General features: G+C 36.3%; 1 protein-coding gene across 1 annotated transcript in view; it reads right to left on the bottom strand.

Moving 5' to 3' along the window:
- Window positions 1-20,336, bottom strand: part of XPR1 (xenotropic and polytropic retrovirus receptor 1) — a 223,716-nt gene that overhangs the window by 185,307 nt on the left and 18,073 nt on the right. Inside the window, exon 2 of the mRNA XM_003130352.6 lies at window positions 11,043-11,094. Coding sequence (XP_003130400.5) covers window positions 11,043-11,094 — 52 coding nt within the window. The remainder of the gene's footprint in view (window positions 1-11,042; window positions 11,095-20,336) is intronic.

Genomic DNA, 20,336 nt, shown 5'->3' with positions numbered 1-20,336 from the left:
TGTGGTCAGCAGAAACTAACCCAACTAGTACCCATGAGGATGTGGATTCTATTGCTGGCCTCACTCAGTGGGTTAAGGATCTGGCATTACCATAAGCTATGGTGTAGGTCACAGACACAGCTAAGATCTGGCATTGCTGCAGCTGTGATGTAGGCCAGAAGCTGTAGCTCTGATTCAACCCCTAGCCTGGGAACCTCCATATGCCATAGGTGAGGTCCTAAAAAGCAAAAAGGAAAAATAAAAAAGAGAGAAAATACTGAAAGCACCTAAGGAAAAGCAACAAATTACATACAAGGAACAATAAGGTTATCAGCCGATTTTTCAGCATAAACTCTGCAGGCCAGAAGTGACTGGCAAAACCTACAACCAAGAATACACTACCCAGGAGTTGCCACTGTGGCACAACACGATTGGTGGCACCTCTGGAATGCTGAGATGCATGTTCAATCCACAGCCTGGCACAGTGGAATTAAGGATTTGGTGTTGCCGCAGCTGTGGTGTAGGTTGCAAGTGAGGCTCAGATCTGATCTCTGCCCTGGTAACTCCATATGCTTCAGGGAGACCAAAAAAGAAAAAACAAAAAGAATACTTCACCCAGCAACTCTCTCATTCAGATATGAAGGAGAAATCAAAAGCTTTACAGTCAAGCAAAAGCTAAGAGAATTCAGCACCACAAAACCAGCTTTACAACTAATACTAAAAAAAGGAACTTCCCTAGGAGGAAAAGAAAAGGCCATGACTAAAAATTACAAATGAGAAGGCTCACTGATAAAGGCAAATATATAGTAAAGGTAGGAAATCACCAACATACAAATATGATATCAAAACCAGCAATCATGAAAAGAAGAGGGTCCAAATGCAGGTTACTAGAAATGAATTTGCAATCGAGAGACCAGTAATTTAGAACAATCTTGTATATCCTATATCAAAACTTCATGGGAACTACAAACCAAAAATCTAAAAGAGATATACACACACAGATAAGAAAAAGCAATCCAAACACAACACTAAAGACAGCAAACCACAAGAGAAAACAAAAGAAAAAAGACCAACAAAAACAAATCCAAAACAATTAAAATGTCAACAAGAACATATATATCAACAATTACCTTAAATGTAATGGACTACATGTTCCAACCAAAAGACATAGACTAGCTGAATGGATACAAAAATAAGACCCATATACACCCTGTCTACAGGAGACCCCCTTCAGTTCTAGGGACATATACAAACTGAAAGTGAGAAGATAGAAGAAGATATTCCATGCAAACGGAAGTTAAAAGAAAGCTGGAGTAGCAATACTCATATCAGACAAAAGAGAATTTAAAATAAAAATGGTTACAAGAGACAAAGAAGGACATTACATAATGATCAACAGATCGATACAAGAAGAAAATACAATTATAAATATATATGCACCCAACATAGGAGCACTTCAATATATAAGGCAAATGCTAACAGCCATGAAAGGAGAAATTAACAATAACACAATAATAGTGGGGGACATTAACACCCCACTTACAGTAATGGACAAGTCATCCACACATAAAATCAACAAGGAAACACAAACCTTAAATGATGCATTAGGCCAGATGGAAGATTTAATAGATATTTATAGAACATTCCATCTGAAAGCAGAATAGACATTCTTCTCAAGTGCACCTGGAAAATTCTCTAGGATAGATCACAATCTGGGCCACGAATCAAACCTTGATAAATTTAAGAAAATTAAAATATCAAGCATCTTTTCTGACCACAATGCTGTAAGACTAGAAATCAACTACTAAAAAAAAAAAAAAAAAACCTGCCAAAAAACAGAGAGAAAGCTGCAAAACATCACAAACATGTACAGACTAAACAATATGTTACTAAATAATCAATGAATCAATGAAGAAATCAAAGAGGAAACCAAACAATATCTACAAATAAAAAAGAAAAACAATGATCCAAAACCTATGGGATGTGGCAAAAACAGTTCTAAGAGGGAAGTTTATCACAATATAAGCCTACATCAAAAAAGAACATAAATTTCTAACAAACTAACCTTACACCGAAAGCAACTTGAGAAAGAAAAACAAATAAAACCTAGAACTTAGTAGAAGGAAAGAAATCAAAAAGATCAGAGCAGAAATAAATGAAATAGAAATGAAGAAAACAACAGAAAAGAGCAATTACTAAAAGCTGGTTCTTTGAAAAGATCAACAAAATTGATAAACTCTTCCCTAGACTCATCAAGAAAAAAGGATAGAGGACTCAAATCAATAAAATTAGAAATGAAAATGGAGAGGTTACAATATACACCACAGAAATACAAAGGATCATAAGAGATTACTATAAGCAACTAAATACCAATAAAATGGACAACCTAGAAGAAAAAGACTCCTCCAAAGATACAACCTTCCAAAACCAAACCAGTAAGAAACAGAGAAGATGAACAGACCAAAAACAAGAACTATGATTTAAAATTGAAACCGTAATTTAAAACTTTTCGACAAACAAAAGTCCAGGACCAAGATGGCCTCAGGCGAATTCTATCAATGGTTTAGAGAAGAGTTAACACCTACCCTTCTAAAACTATCAAAAAAAAAAAAAAAAAAAAAAAAAAAAGAAGAAGAAGAAGAAGAAAGGAAGGAATACTCCCAAGCTCATTCTATGAGGCCACCATTACTCTGATACCAAAACCAGACAAGGATAGCACAAAAAAAGAAAATTACAAGCCAAGATCACTGATGAACAGAGAAATAAAAGGAATCCAAATTGGAAAACAAGTAAAACTATCACTGTTTGCAGATGACAAGATACTATACAGAGAAAATCCTAAAAACACTACCAGAACACTGGTAGAGCTCATCAATGAATTCAGTAAAGTTGCTGGACACAAAATTAATACAGAAATCTACTGTATTTCTATATACTAACAACGAAAGTTCAGAAAGAGAAATCAGGGAAACAATCCCACTTACCATCACATCAAAAAGAATAAAATACCAGAATAAAATACCAGAATAAAAATAAAAAACCTATCTAAAGAGACAAAAGACCTGTACTCTGAAAACTCTGATACATGCACTCCAGTGTTCACATCAGCACTATTTATAATAGCCAAGATATGGAAGCAACCTAAATGTCCATCAACAGAGGAATGGTAAGGAAGATGCAGTACATATATACAATGGAATATTAGCCATTAAAAAGAATGAAATAATGCCACTTGCAGCAACATGAATGGACCTAGAGGTTACCAAACCAGGTGAAATTAGTCAGTGAAAGATAAACATCATATGACGTCACTTATACGTGGAATCTTAAAAAAAAAAAAAGATACAAATGAATTTATTTGCAGAACAGAAACAGACTCATGGACTTGGAAAACAAACTTATGGGGTTACCAAAGGGGACAGGTGAGGGAGAAGGATGGACTAGGGGGGGTCTAGGACTAGCATACAGACTGCAGTATACAGAATGCCTGGCCAACAGGGACCTGCTATATATAGCACAAAGAACTCTACCCAATATTCTGTGATAATCTACATGGGAAAAGAATCTGAAAAACAATGGATGTGTGTATATGTCTACTGAAGCAATGTGTTGTAGAGCAGAAATTATCACCACATTGTAAATCAACTATACTTCAATACAACTTTAAAAAATGAAAAGAAAAAAAAAGACAAAATCTCTGGTCTCAAGGTACTTACATTGTCTCAAGAGAATTAATAAACCAATGAAAAAAACACAAGATATCAAAAAGTGACAAACAGTATGCAAAAAAAAATAAAATAGGGTAATATAATATAAAGTGGCTATAAGATCGGGTATTCAGAAGGCCTCCTGAAGGATATAGCCATGGAATAATCTAATGATTCTCAATAAAATTTAAGAGCTAAGGCTTGAATATAAGAGCTAGCTTAGCCTGATTTAGGTATAGAACAAAAAGCAATGTGACTAGAGCCTGCTGAAGAAGAGGGAAAATGGCAGAAGGTCACAAACACATGATCAAATTATTTAGGGCCTTCTAGGTTAGAGCAATAAATTTTTATATTATACCCTTGGATTGTAAGAAGCAGCATCCTGAAACTTACTGTCATGCTTTTTGTAAAACAGCTGGATACTATTCACCACACCAAACAAAATATTCTTAAGGAAGCTCCTAAGGAAGAATTTCTTTCAATCATGTTCAATAAAAGCTGATCTTTTTCTGAGGAATTGGTATAAATTTACCTTATGTGAATTGAGAAATTAATCATGCCTTCCTCTATCCTCTGAACTCTAGAATAGTCAAGGTGGAATTTACAATTAGCTTCTGGCAGCTGTATAAACCTTATGGCATCTATTTTTTAATAAACTTTTTATTTTAGAAGTTTTTATTCTTTTTACAGCCACATCTGTGGCATATGGAAGCTCCCAGGCTAAGGGCTGAATTGGAGTGGCAGCTGAGGCCTGTACCACAGCCATGGCAACACTAGATCTGAACTACATCTGCCATCTACACCGCAGCTTGCAGCAACACCAGATCCTTAACTCACTGAGTGAGGCCAGGGGTCAAACAGCATCCTTATAGAGGCAATGTCAGGTCCTTAACCTGCAGAGCTAAAATGTGAACTCTGTAGAAGAGTTTTATATTTACAGAAAAGTTATTAAAAGTAGTGCAGAGAGTTCCCATATATCCAAGCTGTCAATCAGTTTCCCCTATCATTAATACCTTACATGATAAGCATTGCACATTTGTCACAATTAATGAGCAAACAATGATATATTATTAACTAAAGTCTATAATTTACTCAGATTTCCCTAATTTTTACCTGATGCTCTTTTTCTTCCAGGATCTTTATGGTATCTATTAGATTTTTACTGGAGCTTTATTTTACTACTCTGCCTTTATTTCCCCCTTATCCTTACCTCTGTGACTACTACCTAATATATATTTATCTAATTCTATGAACCTTTTCCAATACTTCTGGGAACTATGTGGGAAAAAAAATTAGCAGAGTTTTCAAAAGACACAATTAGCTTTTGCTCAGGTCTAATAGTTTAGGATTATTCAGAGTAGGTAATGCTTCATAAATCTCTTAAAAATATAGAGACTCAAAGAAATGTTCAAATAAAAATGTTATTCAAAGATATCATTTGGATAAAAATGCAAAGTTAATATTAAAAAAAGCATTTTTATGTTTCCATACTAGTTTAATTGACATTCAGCATTAGTAATCCTGATTGTTCTTACTGAGCCTTAACATGGTCTCAGATCACACAAATCAAAGATAAGGGTGAGGCAAAACGATCTTTTAAAGTCCTTTTCAATTAGAAATATTGATATCTTAATTCTGTGACCTAGGCTCTTACATTCTCTCTCTCTTTTTTTCGTTTTTTGTTTGTTTGTTTGTTTTTTTGCCATTTCTTGGGCCACTCCCACGGCATATGGAGGTTCCCAGACTAGGGGTCGAATTGGAGCTGTAGCCGCCAGTCTACACCAGAGCCACGGCAACTCGGGATCCGAGCTGCGTCTGCAACCTACACCACAGCTCACAGCAATGCCGGATCCTCAACCCACTAAGTAAGGACAGGAATCGAACCCACAACCTCATAGTTCCTAGCCGGATTCATTGACCACTGAGCCACGAAGGAAACTCCTACATTCTCATCTTGACATTTTTCCATCACAAGTAAAGAGAGGAAAACATTTAATGTTTCTAAACAAAAGATACTACATTTTTAAAAGAGGATGGCAAAATAAAGTTTGAAGCTTTACTTGAAATTTATTGAGTATAAATCAAAACATTAATTTATTGTATGTTATACTAAGCGAATAAGTTTATATATATATATATGTAACTATATAAATCTCAAAAGCATCCTGAGGAAAGGGGGAGTTTGCCACGAAAGAGGTGTGAATATTTACCCAAGCAAATTTGACAGAATTGGACTATGTCAAATGGGTAACACAATTAAGAGTTCTGTTTTCATATTTATAATAAATTGTCTTGCCTTGAGACAATCCTGATTATTAAGATGTGACTGATTCATTTATGGTGGGACTTCTAGTTTGCAGCTTAATCTACTCTGCCCCAAATATCCAAATACCAAATACCTCATTGACAGCAGGCACTGTAAAAACATAATATAGCTTAAAGTTTTTATCATCTATTTCCAAAAATTCTCCAAAACATTACTCCATGAAAGACTGACTCTAAGGGCCCTAAATGTGTGTCTACCCTTCCACACAAAAAATAACCCCACGAGTCTAGACCACTTATTTTACTGTTATGTATGCCCTACAAATCTTTCTGCAGAAAAAGATAAAATAGTAAAATTTTAATTTTATTCATGACATTATTTAAAAATCAGGGAGTTCCCATTGTGGCGCAGTGGAAACAAATCTGACTAGTATCCATGAGATGTCGGTTTGATCCCTGGCCTTGCTCAGTGGGTCGGGGAACCAGCATTGCTGTGAGCTGTGGTGTATGTCGCAGATACAGCTCAGATCCTACGTTGCTGTGGCTGTGGTGCAGGCCAGAAGCTGTAGCTCTGATTCGACCCCTTGCCTGGGAACACCCATATGCCACAGGTACAGCCCTACAAAGCAAAAAAAAAAAAAAAAAAACAATCAGTAATTGCTGGGAATTCCTTTTCCTTTGTGGCACAATGAGTTAGGGATCTGGCATTATCACCACAGTGGTTGCTCAGGTTGCTGCTGTGGCGTGGGTTCAATCCCTGGCCTGGGAACTTCCACATGGGCACGGCAAAAAAGAAAAAAAAAAAATCAATACACTCTACAAGCTTTAGGGTAGAATTATAAATCACCTTCTCAGTCACATATTTTCAAATGTAAATGCCACCAAAAATAACAGAAATTACACAGAGGAGTAGGTAATGATATCTATCAAAGGAGATCAGATGTAAACTGATAAGGAATACCTGAGAATAATTGTTTAAGTGTTAATACATACTACTTCAGAATATGATCATTTCCTAGTTACAATCAAAAGACACTTATTTTAAATAAAAGTGGAGACCCTTTATTTTTCATGAATCAATGCATAAATGCTTCATGAAATTCACTCCCAAATGATGAATGAAGCAAAATAATCAAGAATCTGAATGTCTGTTTATTTGAATAATAAAAACAACTCTTTTTTTTGTCTTTTTAGGGCTGTACCCATGGCATATGGAGGTTCCCAGAAGTCTAATCGAACTGTAGCAACATCAGATCAGAGCCACGTCTGCGACCTATACCACAGCTCAACCTCAGGTCCTTAACCCACTAAGCAATGCCAGGGATTGAACCTGCGTCCTCACAGGTACTAGTCAGATTTGTTTCCACTTAGCCACGATGGGAACTCCAATAAAAGCAACTTTAAGTAAACACTCCTTGATTTCTTAATACACTGAAATTATTTTGTTTGGCTGCTTTCTTTTAAGTGTAAAAAAGCCACCTTATCTATGAAGAGTAATTCTTCAAATTAGAAGAAAATAATCAACTAGTATAAAAAATAAGTCAACTTTTCATCAAAAAAATTTTTTCATATACTGTGCCTTGTGACATGTGGAGGTTCCTGGGGCAGGAACTGCCCCCATGCCACAGCAGCGACCCAAACTGCTCCAATCACAATGCTGCGCCACACGGGAACTCCCTAATATACTTTTATTAAACAAATCACTTTACTCTTTGAGAATCCATTTTAAGTTATCTTTCCTTCCCTATAATTATAAATCCATTTCATCTTAATTAAAGGTACTGTGAAATATGAAGAAGGAACTTATTTTACTATAACTCATCTTAAGCAGTAAGTAACAAAAATGTTTTTTTCATTCTAATAATGATGTTAAGTTATAACCATTTAATGTATGTAAATAATCAGGATAGCTATTACTTCAATTCAATGCAATAAACATTAAATAATAAACATCCGGAGTTCCCGTCGTGGTGCAGTGGTTAGCGAATCCGACTAGGAACCATGAGGTTGCGGGTTCGGTCCCTGCCCTTGCTCAGTGGGTTAACGATCCGGCGTTGCCGTGAGCTGTGGTGTAGGTTGCAAACGCGGCTCGGATCCCGCATTGCTGTGGCTCTGGCGTAGGCTGGTGGCTACAGCTCCGATTAGACCCCTAGCCTGGGAACCTCCATATGCCGCGGGAGCGGCCCAAGAAATAGCAAAAAGACAAAAAAAAAATAAAAAATAAAAAAATAAACATCCTATAGATGATAATAGAATAGTCAAACCATCAATGAACTTAAGAAGCCTATAAATTGGGAGTTCCTGTCGTGGCTCAGTGGTTGACGAATCCAACTGGGAACCATGAGGTTTTGGGTTCGATTCCTGGCCTTGCTCAGTGGGTTAAGGATCTGACATTGCTGTGAACTGTGGTGAAGGTTGCAGACTCGGCTCAGATCCCGCATTGCTGTGGCTCTAGCGTAGGCCGGTAGCTACAGCTCCAATTCGACCCCTAGCCTGGGAACCTCCACATGCCGCGGGAGCAGCCCAAGAAATGGCAAAAAAAAAAAAAAAAAAAAAAAAAAAAATTAGAAGCCTATAAACTTACTGGCTACGGCCTTAAAAAACCTCAGAATTAACCATACTGATCTAAAATTATTTATGGCAAGGGTTCTCAACTTTGGCTACATATTAGAATCACCGAGAGAGACTGTAAAACTATCAAAGCCTGGGCTCCACCCCTCAAATCCTATTTTGATTGGTGTGCCAAATATTAGTATTTGTAAAACAAACATACAAACAAAACACAAGCAAACTGAGTTAACTGAGCAGCAGATTTGAAAATCACCAATTTGGAGTTCCCGTCGTGGCGCAGTGGTTAACGAATCCGACTAGGAACCATGAGGTTGCGGGTTCGGTCCCTGCACTTGCTCAGTGGGTAACGATCCGGCGTTGCCATGAGCTGTGGTGTAGGTTGCAGATGCGGCTCGGATCCCGCGTTGCTGTGGCTCTGGCGTAGGCCGGCAGCTACAGCTCCGATTCGACCCCTAGTCTGGGAACCTCCATATGCTGCGGGAGCGGCCCAAGAAATAGCAAAAAAAAGACCAAAAAAAAAAAAAAAAAAGAAAAAAAGAAAATCACCAATTTATGGTACACTTCAGTTTTAATAAGATTAAAAAACCCCCAAAACTTGCTTACTGGCACCAAAAGTCAGGTCCACTAAAACTTAAGGTGTAGCAAAAAGGGAACTAAAGGAAAGAGAGAAAGACAATATTCTAAAAAATAACTGAGGCCCATCAAATATTTTTTCCTCTAAAAATGTTAAAAGTTGAAAGTCCTGTCTTGGACTTTGTGATAAATCTGCTGGTGTGGTGTTATTTTATAAATAACTGCTAAATAAAAACCTAGAAATATAGATTAAATAACAAGAATAAAGAAATGTTTAAATTTAATATCATATAAAAGATACTAAATATATACTAATGAGACAAAATTATAGTCCCTTTAATAACTTTTTTAAACCTCAATATTACTTCCCAATACACAGCTTTAGTTTGTTAATCTGAGAGTGGAAGAAAGAGCAAGTGCAGAATATTTCCCTTATGAGAGCAGCATACACATCTGCATGATCAGACCTTTATAACAAGGTCCAAAGCAGTTCATGTCTTTGAGCAAAGAAATTAAAAGTTATTAACTATAAATATTTGTCATTTTAGCATACTTTGAGAGAATTTACTTTTTCTATAATAATAACTAACGTGTATAAGAATTACTAGCAACATGACCCAGCAGAGAGGTATGAATAAAGATTATGATAATCGTCAGTACATTTCAGAATACCTTTGTTACAAACCAGATGGTAAAACTTTGAAAGAATTAGGGATAAGTAGCCTAACCTTAAGAATAATATTAGAAGAATCAATACTAAAGCAAGTTACACACGGTGAGGAAATCAGTTTAACTTCAATGTAATTTCATTTTTCTTACATTCTTAAAATATTTTAAGGAGATACTCTTTAGAACAAATAAACAAGAAATAATAACCCAATAAAGAATTAAACATTTTAATAAATCTTAAGAGTCTTCACTTAAATATTAGGGAAATAAATATACTATAATCCAAAATTCAGTAACATATTATAAAGCTAATACCTAAGCGCCAATACGCTAATAAAGATTTTGAAGGAAGCACATTTTGAATTCGGAATGGTCAGTGAGAAGATATAGCTCAATGTTAGGGCATTTGATTGCAGAATAGTCAGAGATGAGATATATACTTCTATGTCATTAAAGACAATGAGATTTTTAACTACAGATCTCTCTTTTCAATAAACAACTTCATATTCATCTCTCCTAAAAATATGTGATGCAAACATTTTTAATTTTGCTTGATATTTCCAGCCTCTGAAGTAACACTCACTCAAGAAACAGCTGCTGAATTAGCTCCTAATTATTTACTGACAGAAGAACTATAACTTTAACTTACAACTCTCCAAATCTACCAAAGGTTAAACCCATAAAGAATGAGCTGGTGAACAGAAGCTGAGATAACAGTAAAGGAAGGATCAATAAAGATAATTGGAAAGATAACTACTGTCCTTAGGTCAGTCATTTTATGAATGCCGAACTGTGCACATGCATATATATACACGCTTATACCCACACACAGAGAGTAAATATGTTCCATTGTTTTACTAATCCCAGTCTAACGACATGACATAAATAGAAAGAAAAAGCTGTGTTGCCCAGACTAATTACAGACTGAGGATCCACTGAATGAAGGATGGATGGGGGATGGATGAATAGATAAACAGAGAGAGAAATAAAAATACATTGTTGGGAAGAGGGAACATGATGCAGATTAAGAACTTTAAACCAATATTTGTGATTCATACTGCTAAGGTGACTAAAGGACAGAATAAGAGATCCACCATAAGGTAAATGTGAGCTACACAAAAAAATTACTGAAACATAGAGTAATCATGATATAATTATAAAAACCAAAAAAGATCTATATAATAGGGCAGGTTATATTAGTTTTATACTGCTCAGTTTAAAATATCTTTTCTTAAAAAGAGGTTTATGTGGCTAAACACAGGGATTAATGCATCTTACCTTCCACAGAAGGTGCCTGGTCCTGAGCTGAGTATAGCATATCCTTAAAAGCCTATTAGAAAGAAAGAAAAGAAGTACATGGAATCATGAGTAATCTTTACAATAAAAGCATTTTGAGCTAAGCAATTACTTCTTTTTCAGTTTCTAGACAATGACTATATATGGTTCCCTAAATTGAGAATTTAGTGAAGTACTTTAATTAACTTTAATAAGCTAAAACCCAAATATTATACTTTCATATCAATCCAATATTGTCCATCTTTAAGAGGAGGGTTTAGGAGTTCCCGTCATGGCGCAGTGATTAACGAATCCGACTAGGAACCATGAGGTTGCGGGTTCGATCCCTGCACTTGCTCAGTGGGTTAACGATCCGGCGTTGCCGTGAGCTGTGGTGTAGGTCGAAGACGCGGCTTGGATCCTGCATTGCTGTGGCTCTGGTGTAGGCTGGCAGCTATAGCTCCGATTAGACCCCTAGCCTGGGGACCTCCATATGCCGCGGGAGCGGCCCAAGAAATGGCAAAAAGACAAAAAGACAAAAAAAAAAAAAAAAAAAAAAGAGGAGGGTTTGCGTGTGCACACTTTAAACATTAAAAGGCATTTGAAAAAGCACGAAAAAAGTCACCTGAGAGATCATAAACTCTCTTGAATGAAAAAATATAGTGATAGAGATTGGAAATGGTTCCAGAGGAATACAATGAAACACTGCATAAGAAAAGAAAAAACACAGGATACAAATTTTTTTCAAATTGTGGTTATCATATACATAAACATAAAATTCACCATCTTGACCATTTTCAAGTGAACAATTCATAGTGTTAAGTACACTTACACTGTTGTATAGACACTCTCCAGAATTCTTTTTACCATGGATACAAATACTTTCCAGTGAAGGGCTGGTAAGTCCTCTGTTCAGGACTATAAAGACAGTATAGCTTTTATTCTTTTTTTCCCAAACCAATTAATTAATAATTGTATCTAGATAATTTAGATGGTTGAAGTTTGGTCCCTCAATAACTGGTTTAGGACAGGAATAAAAAGTATTTCTCCATACCTATCAAAATGGTAGAATCGATTAAGCGGATAAGCTCCAGAGCAGAAGAGAAGGTCATAAGTTTAGGTGACCTTGTGGATAAGCTCCAGAGCAGAAGAGCAGGTCATAAGTTTAGGTGACCTTATTCAATTCTATTGCTTTTAATACCATCTAACCAACCACTAGTGATTCCCAAATTGGCTTCCAGCATTCCTCAACCTTGGTACAACTGACATTTAAGGCCTTGTAACTCTTTGCTGTGGGGGGCTGTTCTGTGCAAAATAGGATTTTTAGTACTATCCCTAGCACCCAGTAGCAACCCTCCCCCCACCCAAAGTTGTGACAATTAAAAATGTCCAGAGACTGCCTTTTTTTTTTTTTTGCTAAATGCCCTGGAGGGACAAAGATCACCCCTCCCCAGAACCACTGGCCTAGAGTCATTTAAGCAATATAAAACCAAAAAAGAAGAAACAAATTTTCAGGGTAAAACCCGCTCTGTATTCAAGTCTAGTAAGTTAGATTCTTCCCAAGTGAATTTACCATTTACTTTAAAGTAGTGGCCAACCTATCAGTTCCATGACTAACCCTAACCAAGTCTGACAATAATACAAAAGCCCTAAGTGACTATGACAAAGACACAGAACTTCTTTCAAGAAAAATGTATATACACTACTTTCTTTACAATTTCAGATGTCTCACGAACAACTAACTTCCAGTCTAAAAAAGAATTTAGTTCTTAAGTGCTTATCAAATATTAGAAAGTCTTTATTTCACTTCATAGATCGGAATTTTATATTAAATTTATATAAGTGCAGAGTGGTAGTTAAATTACATTTCTTCTATAGAATTTTTTTAAGCAATCTAATTATTTGCTTAGAGCTGAGTAAATCTCTGGAAGCAGAAAAATTTAAGAAAGTAACAAAAAATTCAGCCAGAAAATACTTAAGGAAATAGATCCATCATGGCAACAAGAATATCAGCAACTCAAATATCTGAATGATGTTTTTCTACTTCTAGAGTATGATAGGCATGTGTACCAAAATCAAATGATGTTATCAGTAATCAAGTAAACCATCAATAACTAGCAGTGTCTTTTATGCAGAAGGAGCTCTATAAATAGTTCTTGAATTCAAAAGGGTTTCTTAGCACACTGAAAAAGCACACTAAGCAGAATCTCCTGACACGTAATGAAAATGAATTAAATTTGCTACAGGAAAGCTTACCAAATTAAGTTTTTAAAAGATGATTTAAATTTTATAAAGAGGAAAATTATGATAGTCTTCATTTTGATTATAAAACTCAATCATACTTCATTTAAATCAAGACAACTCTTGGTAAAATCAGGGACAAATTTTTTTCCTTCTTACTATTTGTTTTGCTCTGAATAAGAGACCCTCTATGTTTTTGATAATAATATACTTTAGAGAACTCCATAAATAGGATACCATTCCCTGCCTGTGACAAGAAAATAGTCCCAGAGAGGGAAAAAGGCAAAAAAATATTGTCTATATTAGTGCCTATGGATTGTTTGTCTATAATATGTGTCACGTGGGTTGGGAGCAGAAGTTCCAAATACACAAAACAACAAAGTTTCCTCAATTCATGCTGTTTTACATCAAGGAAATCCAATACTTCACATAAAATGATGAATCTATATAATAAATAAATCAATATGTATTAATGTGCATTACAAAAGATTTTATTTTTTGTCTTTTTGACTTTTTCTATGGCCGCACCCACGGCACATAGAGGTTCCCAGGCTAGGAGTCGAGTTGGAGCTGCAGCTGCCAGCCTACGCCACAGCAACGCCGAATCCTCAACCTACTGAGCAAGGCCACAGATGGAATCCACAACCTCACAGTTCCTAGTTGGATTCATTAACCACTGGGCCACAACGGAAACTCCCACAAAAGATTTTTTTGATCTCCAAAGGCTTCAAAGCAATCCTTTACATCAGCATCTCTATCATAATCTTTGAGTATTAAATTATTTTTGTTACAGGAATTCCTGCTGTGGCTCAGCAGGTTAAGGACCCAACCTTATCTCAGTGAGGATACAGGTTGGATCCCTGGTCTTGCTCAGTGGGTTAAGGATCTAGCATTGCCACAAGCTGCTGAGTAGGTCACAGATGCAGCTTGGATCCAGTGTTGCTGTGGCTGTGGTGTAGGCTGCAGTTGCAGCTCTGATTTGATCCCTAGCCCAGGAACTTCCATATGCTGCTGGTGTAGCCATAAAAAAAAATTATTTTGTTATAATGTTATTGAAATATATAAACTAGGACAAAACTCTCAGTGCTTATAATAATGCATATAATAGTAAAATCTTACAGATTAAATCCAAACACAACCACAAAACCAGTATTATTCAACCAACATTAATGAGACAGGAAAAAAGATGTTTGCTGAAACAAAATTTCAACTGGTAACATGAATACGTTGCTGACTGCCAGTTTACCTGTTCTGAGTCTAGAATGCCCATTTAACTGCCCTCAGATGGGATCTACTGTGAGGCAGCATAGTACAGCAGCTAAGAGCTATGGAGTCAGACTATATGTATGAAAATCAACTCTACCACTTCTCCATACTTCAGCACCCTCATCGGTAAAATAGGAATAGTAATTACACATAACTCACAGGTCTATTTGAAGAATTAAAAGCTTAAAACACAAATTTTTATATTAACTGATTGATGATTATACATGAAGAGTATGTTGAACAGTGCCTAAAACATAGAAGATGCTCAAAAAACTTTAGCTAACAGAATGTGAACTATCACAAAACTTATGTCATGCAATGGACTGTAGCATCATTTGGCCATCCACTAGACATGAATATATCATTTATTGCGTTAGATATGCTTCAATTCTTAATTAACTCTTCACAAAATAGTAGAATACTACCTGGAGCCAACATGACCAAGCAAATATAAACAGAGGCACTGCAATCGCCTAGCATTACTAGTTTATAAGATGGTCATCTAGATGACTTAGAATATATGTCTACTATATTTACAGAAGACCACTAACATGAGCACACACAGTTTTTAATTTTTATAAGAAATCTACAGACACCTAAGAAAATATAGGCAATCCCAATTTGTGTACGCTTTAAATAACAAGGACTACTAATTTTATAACTTAAACTTTCTACAACATATTTATTGTACAAAATAGGGTAAAGTTCAAACTTAACATGTATGTTCAACAATACTGTCAGTACAGGGAGTTCCCACTGTAGCTCAACAATAATGAACCCGACCAGTATCATAAGGATGCAATCTCCTAGCATTACTAGTTTATAAGATGGTCATCTAGATGACTTAGAATATATGTCTAACTCACTCAGTGAGTTAAGAATCCAGCACTGCGGAGTTCCTGTTGTGGCGCAGTGGTTAGCGAATCCGACTAGGAACCATGAGGTTGAGGGTTCGGTCCCTGGCCTTGCTCAGTGGGTTAAGTGTCCGGCATTGCCACGAGCTGTGGTGTAGGATGCAGAGGCAGCTCGGATCCCACGTTGCTGTGGCTGTGGTGTAGGCCGCTGGCTACAGCTCCGATTCGACCCCTAGCCTGGGAACCTCCATATGCCGCGGGAGTGGCCCTAGAAAAGGCAAAAAAAAAAAAAAGAATCCGGCATTGTCATGAGCTGTGGTGTAGGTCGCAGATGTGGCATAGGACGCAAATGTGGCTTGGATCCTGTGTTGCTATGGCTGTGGAGTGGGCCAGCTACTACGGTTCTGATTCGACCCCTAGCCTGGGAACCTCCATATGCTGCAGGTGCAGCCTTACAAAGACCAAATAATAATAATAATGATATTAAATACTAATAAAATTATTTATGTTGTTAATTTTCATAACCCACAGATCATCTCTAATCTCTTTTCCAAACAGACGGGTTTCACAGACCATTTTACAGAACAAGTATCAGAAGCTAGAAGAATTCCTACTTCTTATTAACTTGCCATTAGCTACATACATAACATACTATAAATATATCTCTATCAACAAAATATCTATGTTGTTCTCATCTGCTTCAACATTCATTTAGTCAGTACACTGCAATCTAATTACTGGATTATGAACAAAAAACACAGGTGAATAAAAACTAAAAATGAAAATAGGAGTGCCTATCATGGTGCAACGGAAACAAATGTGACTAGGAACCATGAGGTTTCAGATTCGATCCCTGGCCTCGATCACTGTGTCAGGGATCTGGCATTGCTGTGAGCTGTGGTGTAGGTCGCAGATGCAGTTCAGATCCTGCATTGCTGTGGCGTAGGCTGGCAGCTGTATCTCTGATTAGACCCCTAGCCTGGGAGCCTCCATATGCTGCGGGTGCAATCCTAAAAAGAAAAAAAAAATGAAAATAAAAATTAATAAACACAAGCATGTGAAGAAGAAGGGCAAGGAATATAATGAAAATTTAATGAAGTCATAATCCCTATTTATGGTGTTTAATTTGATAAAATTTACATGAGCCTGTTTTTTATATTAAAAACTTTTCCAAATGGCACTTTTCACTAGAATTTTTTTTTGCTTTTTAGGGCCACACCTGCGGTATGTGGAAGTTCCCAGGCTAGGGGTCGAATTGGAGCTACAGCTGCTGGCCTGCGCCACAGCCACAGTGATATGGGTCCAAACTGTGTCTTTAATCTACACCACAGCTCAAGGTAACACAGGATCCTTGACCCACTGAGCGGGGACAAGTATCAAACCAGTGTCCTCATGGATACTATTTGGGTTCATTTCTGATGAGCCATGATAGGAATCCCCTTGACTAGAATTTTGATACATACTTTAAAATATGTACACTATGCCAGGTCTACAAACCATAGAAATATTCTCCACTTATCTTTTTTCAGTTTCTACTTCTTTGTGTATTTCCCTTTTAAATTTTTTCACCAGAAATACCGAATAGTCTGTGAATAACATGCAAGTCAGTTACGTCTGACCTGGTTTCTTTGTCTCATCATCTAAAAATCAGTCATGTTTTCCTAATACTAAAGTGCTAAGAAGGAGTTCCTGCTGTGGTACATGGGGGTAATGATCCAGCATTGTCTCTGCGGCAACCTGGATTTGACCCCCCACCCAGTGCAGTGGGTTAAGGATCTGGCACTGCCACATCTGTGGCATAGGTTGCAGGTGCAGCTCAGACTAGATTCCTGGTTCGATCCCTGGAAACTTTCATATGCCACAGGTGTGGCCAAAAATAAATAAAAAAATAAGTAAAGTGCTAAGAACAGTTTTAAAAAGCAAATTAAAAACCTCCAAAGAGGGCACTGAGCCTCTCATGTGTCCTTACAAAGAATGACCATCTAATTAATCTTCATTTCTATCCCAAATAGAAATAAATAAACCTAGCTCTGTTTTTGATGTTAGAAATAATCTGTAAAGTCAACAGAAACTCTTATACAAATTTTTATAATCTAGTATACTAAAATTTAATGTATTCTTGAACCTACTTCAAACAATTAAAAGCCTATGTTATATGAGAAGGATTTTGTGCAACTCAAAATTTTCATGGAATTCAAATGTACCCCATTAGCAAAAAGTAATTCAATATAAAGAAAGTTACAACATTAATTATCACTGAATTCATTAACTGTATAAAATATATATGATTTATAAGAAGAACTTACATGTCCTATTATATTCCACTTTTATAAATTTCCTCACCAACATACTCTGACACCCCTTGACATGGCTTCTACTATTTCCCAAATCTATATCCTCAGCCACTTGTCCGCTAACACAAATGTTCAAAATTCAATTTATTTTCTTCCCAAAGCCTACTCTTAAGTCTTTATTTCTGTTAATGTCACTGACAGTATCCACATCACAAAGATTCACAATCTCAGTTACTGTTTCTCTCATTTAACAAATATCTGAGTAACTGCCACGTGCCAGATCTCTTCTAGGTACCTGGGATATATCACAAGGAAAACAAAAGTCCCTGTCCTGAAGGAGTTAACATTCTTACATTCTCCTCTTTCCACTCCTAAGTTTAGTGATCTGATTCAGTCAATGCCACTACCATAACCTCTTTACATTCATTCTCTCCTATCCTTCCAACTGAACTATTTCAGTGGACTCTTAACTGATTTAGGTTTTCATCTCTTTAAGGCAGCTCACAAATGGCTGCCATAATCAGTCTTTCCAAAGCACCAGTCTGATTTTCCTGCTTTAAAACTTAGAAGGATTTCTCAATGGCCACAAAATAAAGCCTATACTCTTCTGCTGGCCTTTAAAGCACCCAGAATGATCCAATCTATTTTTCTAGGCTTTTCTTCCAAATTGGAAAAAAATGAATTTCATTCTTATAACCCAGCCCTCAAGCCAAAACGAATTACCTATTACTCATTTTGGAGACCTCAATAGTTCCTCCATCTCTGCCTTTTGTTTACAGCTATTACCTCTACCTAGAATCCCCTAGCCATACCCCCCGTCTTTTAAATCTAATTTCCCAATCTTAACCATCCTTCAAGGTCCAAATCAAATTTAAATTTTTTTATGCTTTGTCCTGATTCCTCCAGCTGGAAGTCATTACTCACTCCTCTAAAATTCTATAGTATTCTATTTGAAACCATTTACAGCACTTGATATTTCCACCTCATGTTTTAATTATTTATCTGTTTTACTCATTCCCCATTTGACTGTAAAGTCAGGGTATTAGCCACCTTGCTGATCTTTTATAAGAGGCATTATCATAAATATTTCTAGATTATTTAATATCATCATAAGAGATGTGACAAAGTTTTATTCATTACTGGATATCTACTCTGTGCACTATGCCAGGCTCTAATGAAAACAATGGTACATCAAACAAGAAGACAGACATACAAATAGGTATGTTTTAACATAATATGTTGAATACTTTTCAAAATGATCAAAACAAACTGACGGCCAAACACAGAAGCAATTAAAAACAAACAAACAAACAAAAAACGGTGATATATGAAAAAAAGGGGAGATACCAAAAGGCAAAACAGAAAGGTCAGACCAGCAACTAAATGTGAACTAAGGGAATTAAAGATCTCCAAGATTCTAAGCCTAGGTTATAAAAACACCAAAGAAAAAACTTTGGGCAAACAAAAGATAGGAGTTTGGGTTAACAAATAACTTTAGGTATCCACTGGACAACTGAGATGGTCAGCAAATCAATGAAAATAGAGATCTACAATTTGGAAGATGGGTCATAGCTAGTTGGTTAAGAGTTGCAAATTATCTATATAAAGGTGATTTGAAACTGCCTATGCTCTAAGAAAATAAAATTTTTCATAAAGTGATAGTGGGCCAAGACAGACTCTTTTAGAATACAAAGCAGCAGAGGAGATAATAAGGAAAAAAATTCAGATGTATAGAGGGCCACAATAATTAAAGGAACATTTCAAGAAAGAAGATATATTAAAAATTATCAAAAGGTGCTTAGAGATTTCTGCACCTCCATGTTTGCTGCAGTATTATTCACAATGGCCAAGACATGGAAACAACCTAGGTGTCTGTCAACAGATGAATGGATAAAGATGTGAAATACACGCATGTGCGCATGCGTGTACACACACACACACACACACACACACACACACACACACACACACACACAGAGGGGGGGGGGGAGAGAGAGAGAGGAATATATTCCAAGGGAAAGAAGGAAATCCAGCCATTTGCAACAACTTGCATAAACCTTCAGGTCATTACCCTAAGCGAAATAAGTCAGAGAAAGACAAATAGTATAGGATATCACTATACTAGAATAGTGATCCTTTTTTTAGTAGAATCTAAAAAAGCCAAACTCAAAGAAACAAAGAATAGAATGATGGTTGCCTAGGGCTGCGGGGGTGGGGTGAGGATGGGGGAGAGAAATGGGAAGATATTGGGCAAAGGGTACAAACTTCCAGTTACAAAATTTAAAAGTTTGAGCATCTTATGTACAGCAGGATGATTACAGCTAATAACAATGTATCATGCATACTCAAAAATCATAAAAGTGGTAGATCTTACATGTTTTCAACACACACACACAAAAAATGGTTGTTTATGTGACAAGATGGAGGTGTTAGCTAATGCTATAATAGCGGTAATCATTTACAATCTATAAATGTATCCTATCAACACACTGTACAGGATCTTAAATTTACACGTTATATGTCAATTATATCTCAAACTGGAAAAAATTTTAAAGGAAACAGAACATTTGAGTTAAATGAAACAGCAATCAAGGAAAGGTTCAATATACTAATAATTGTTCTGTTTCTTGGGCTAGAAGGTG

This window comes from Sus scrofa, chromosome 9 (genome assembly GCF_000003025.6).
Source record: "Sus scrofa isolate TJ Tabasco breed Duroc chromosome 9, Sscrofa11.1, whole genome shotgun sequence".
Classification (NCBI taxonomy): Eukaryota; Metazoa; Chordata; class Mammalia; order Artiodactyla; family Suidae; genus Sus; species Sus scrofa.
The sequence above is the reverse complement of the archived record's forward strand: the minus strand, read 5'-3'. Positions and strand labels throughout refer to the sequence as shown.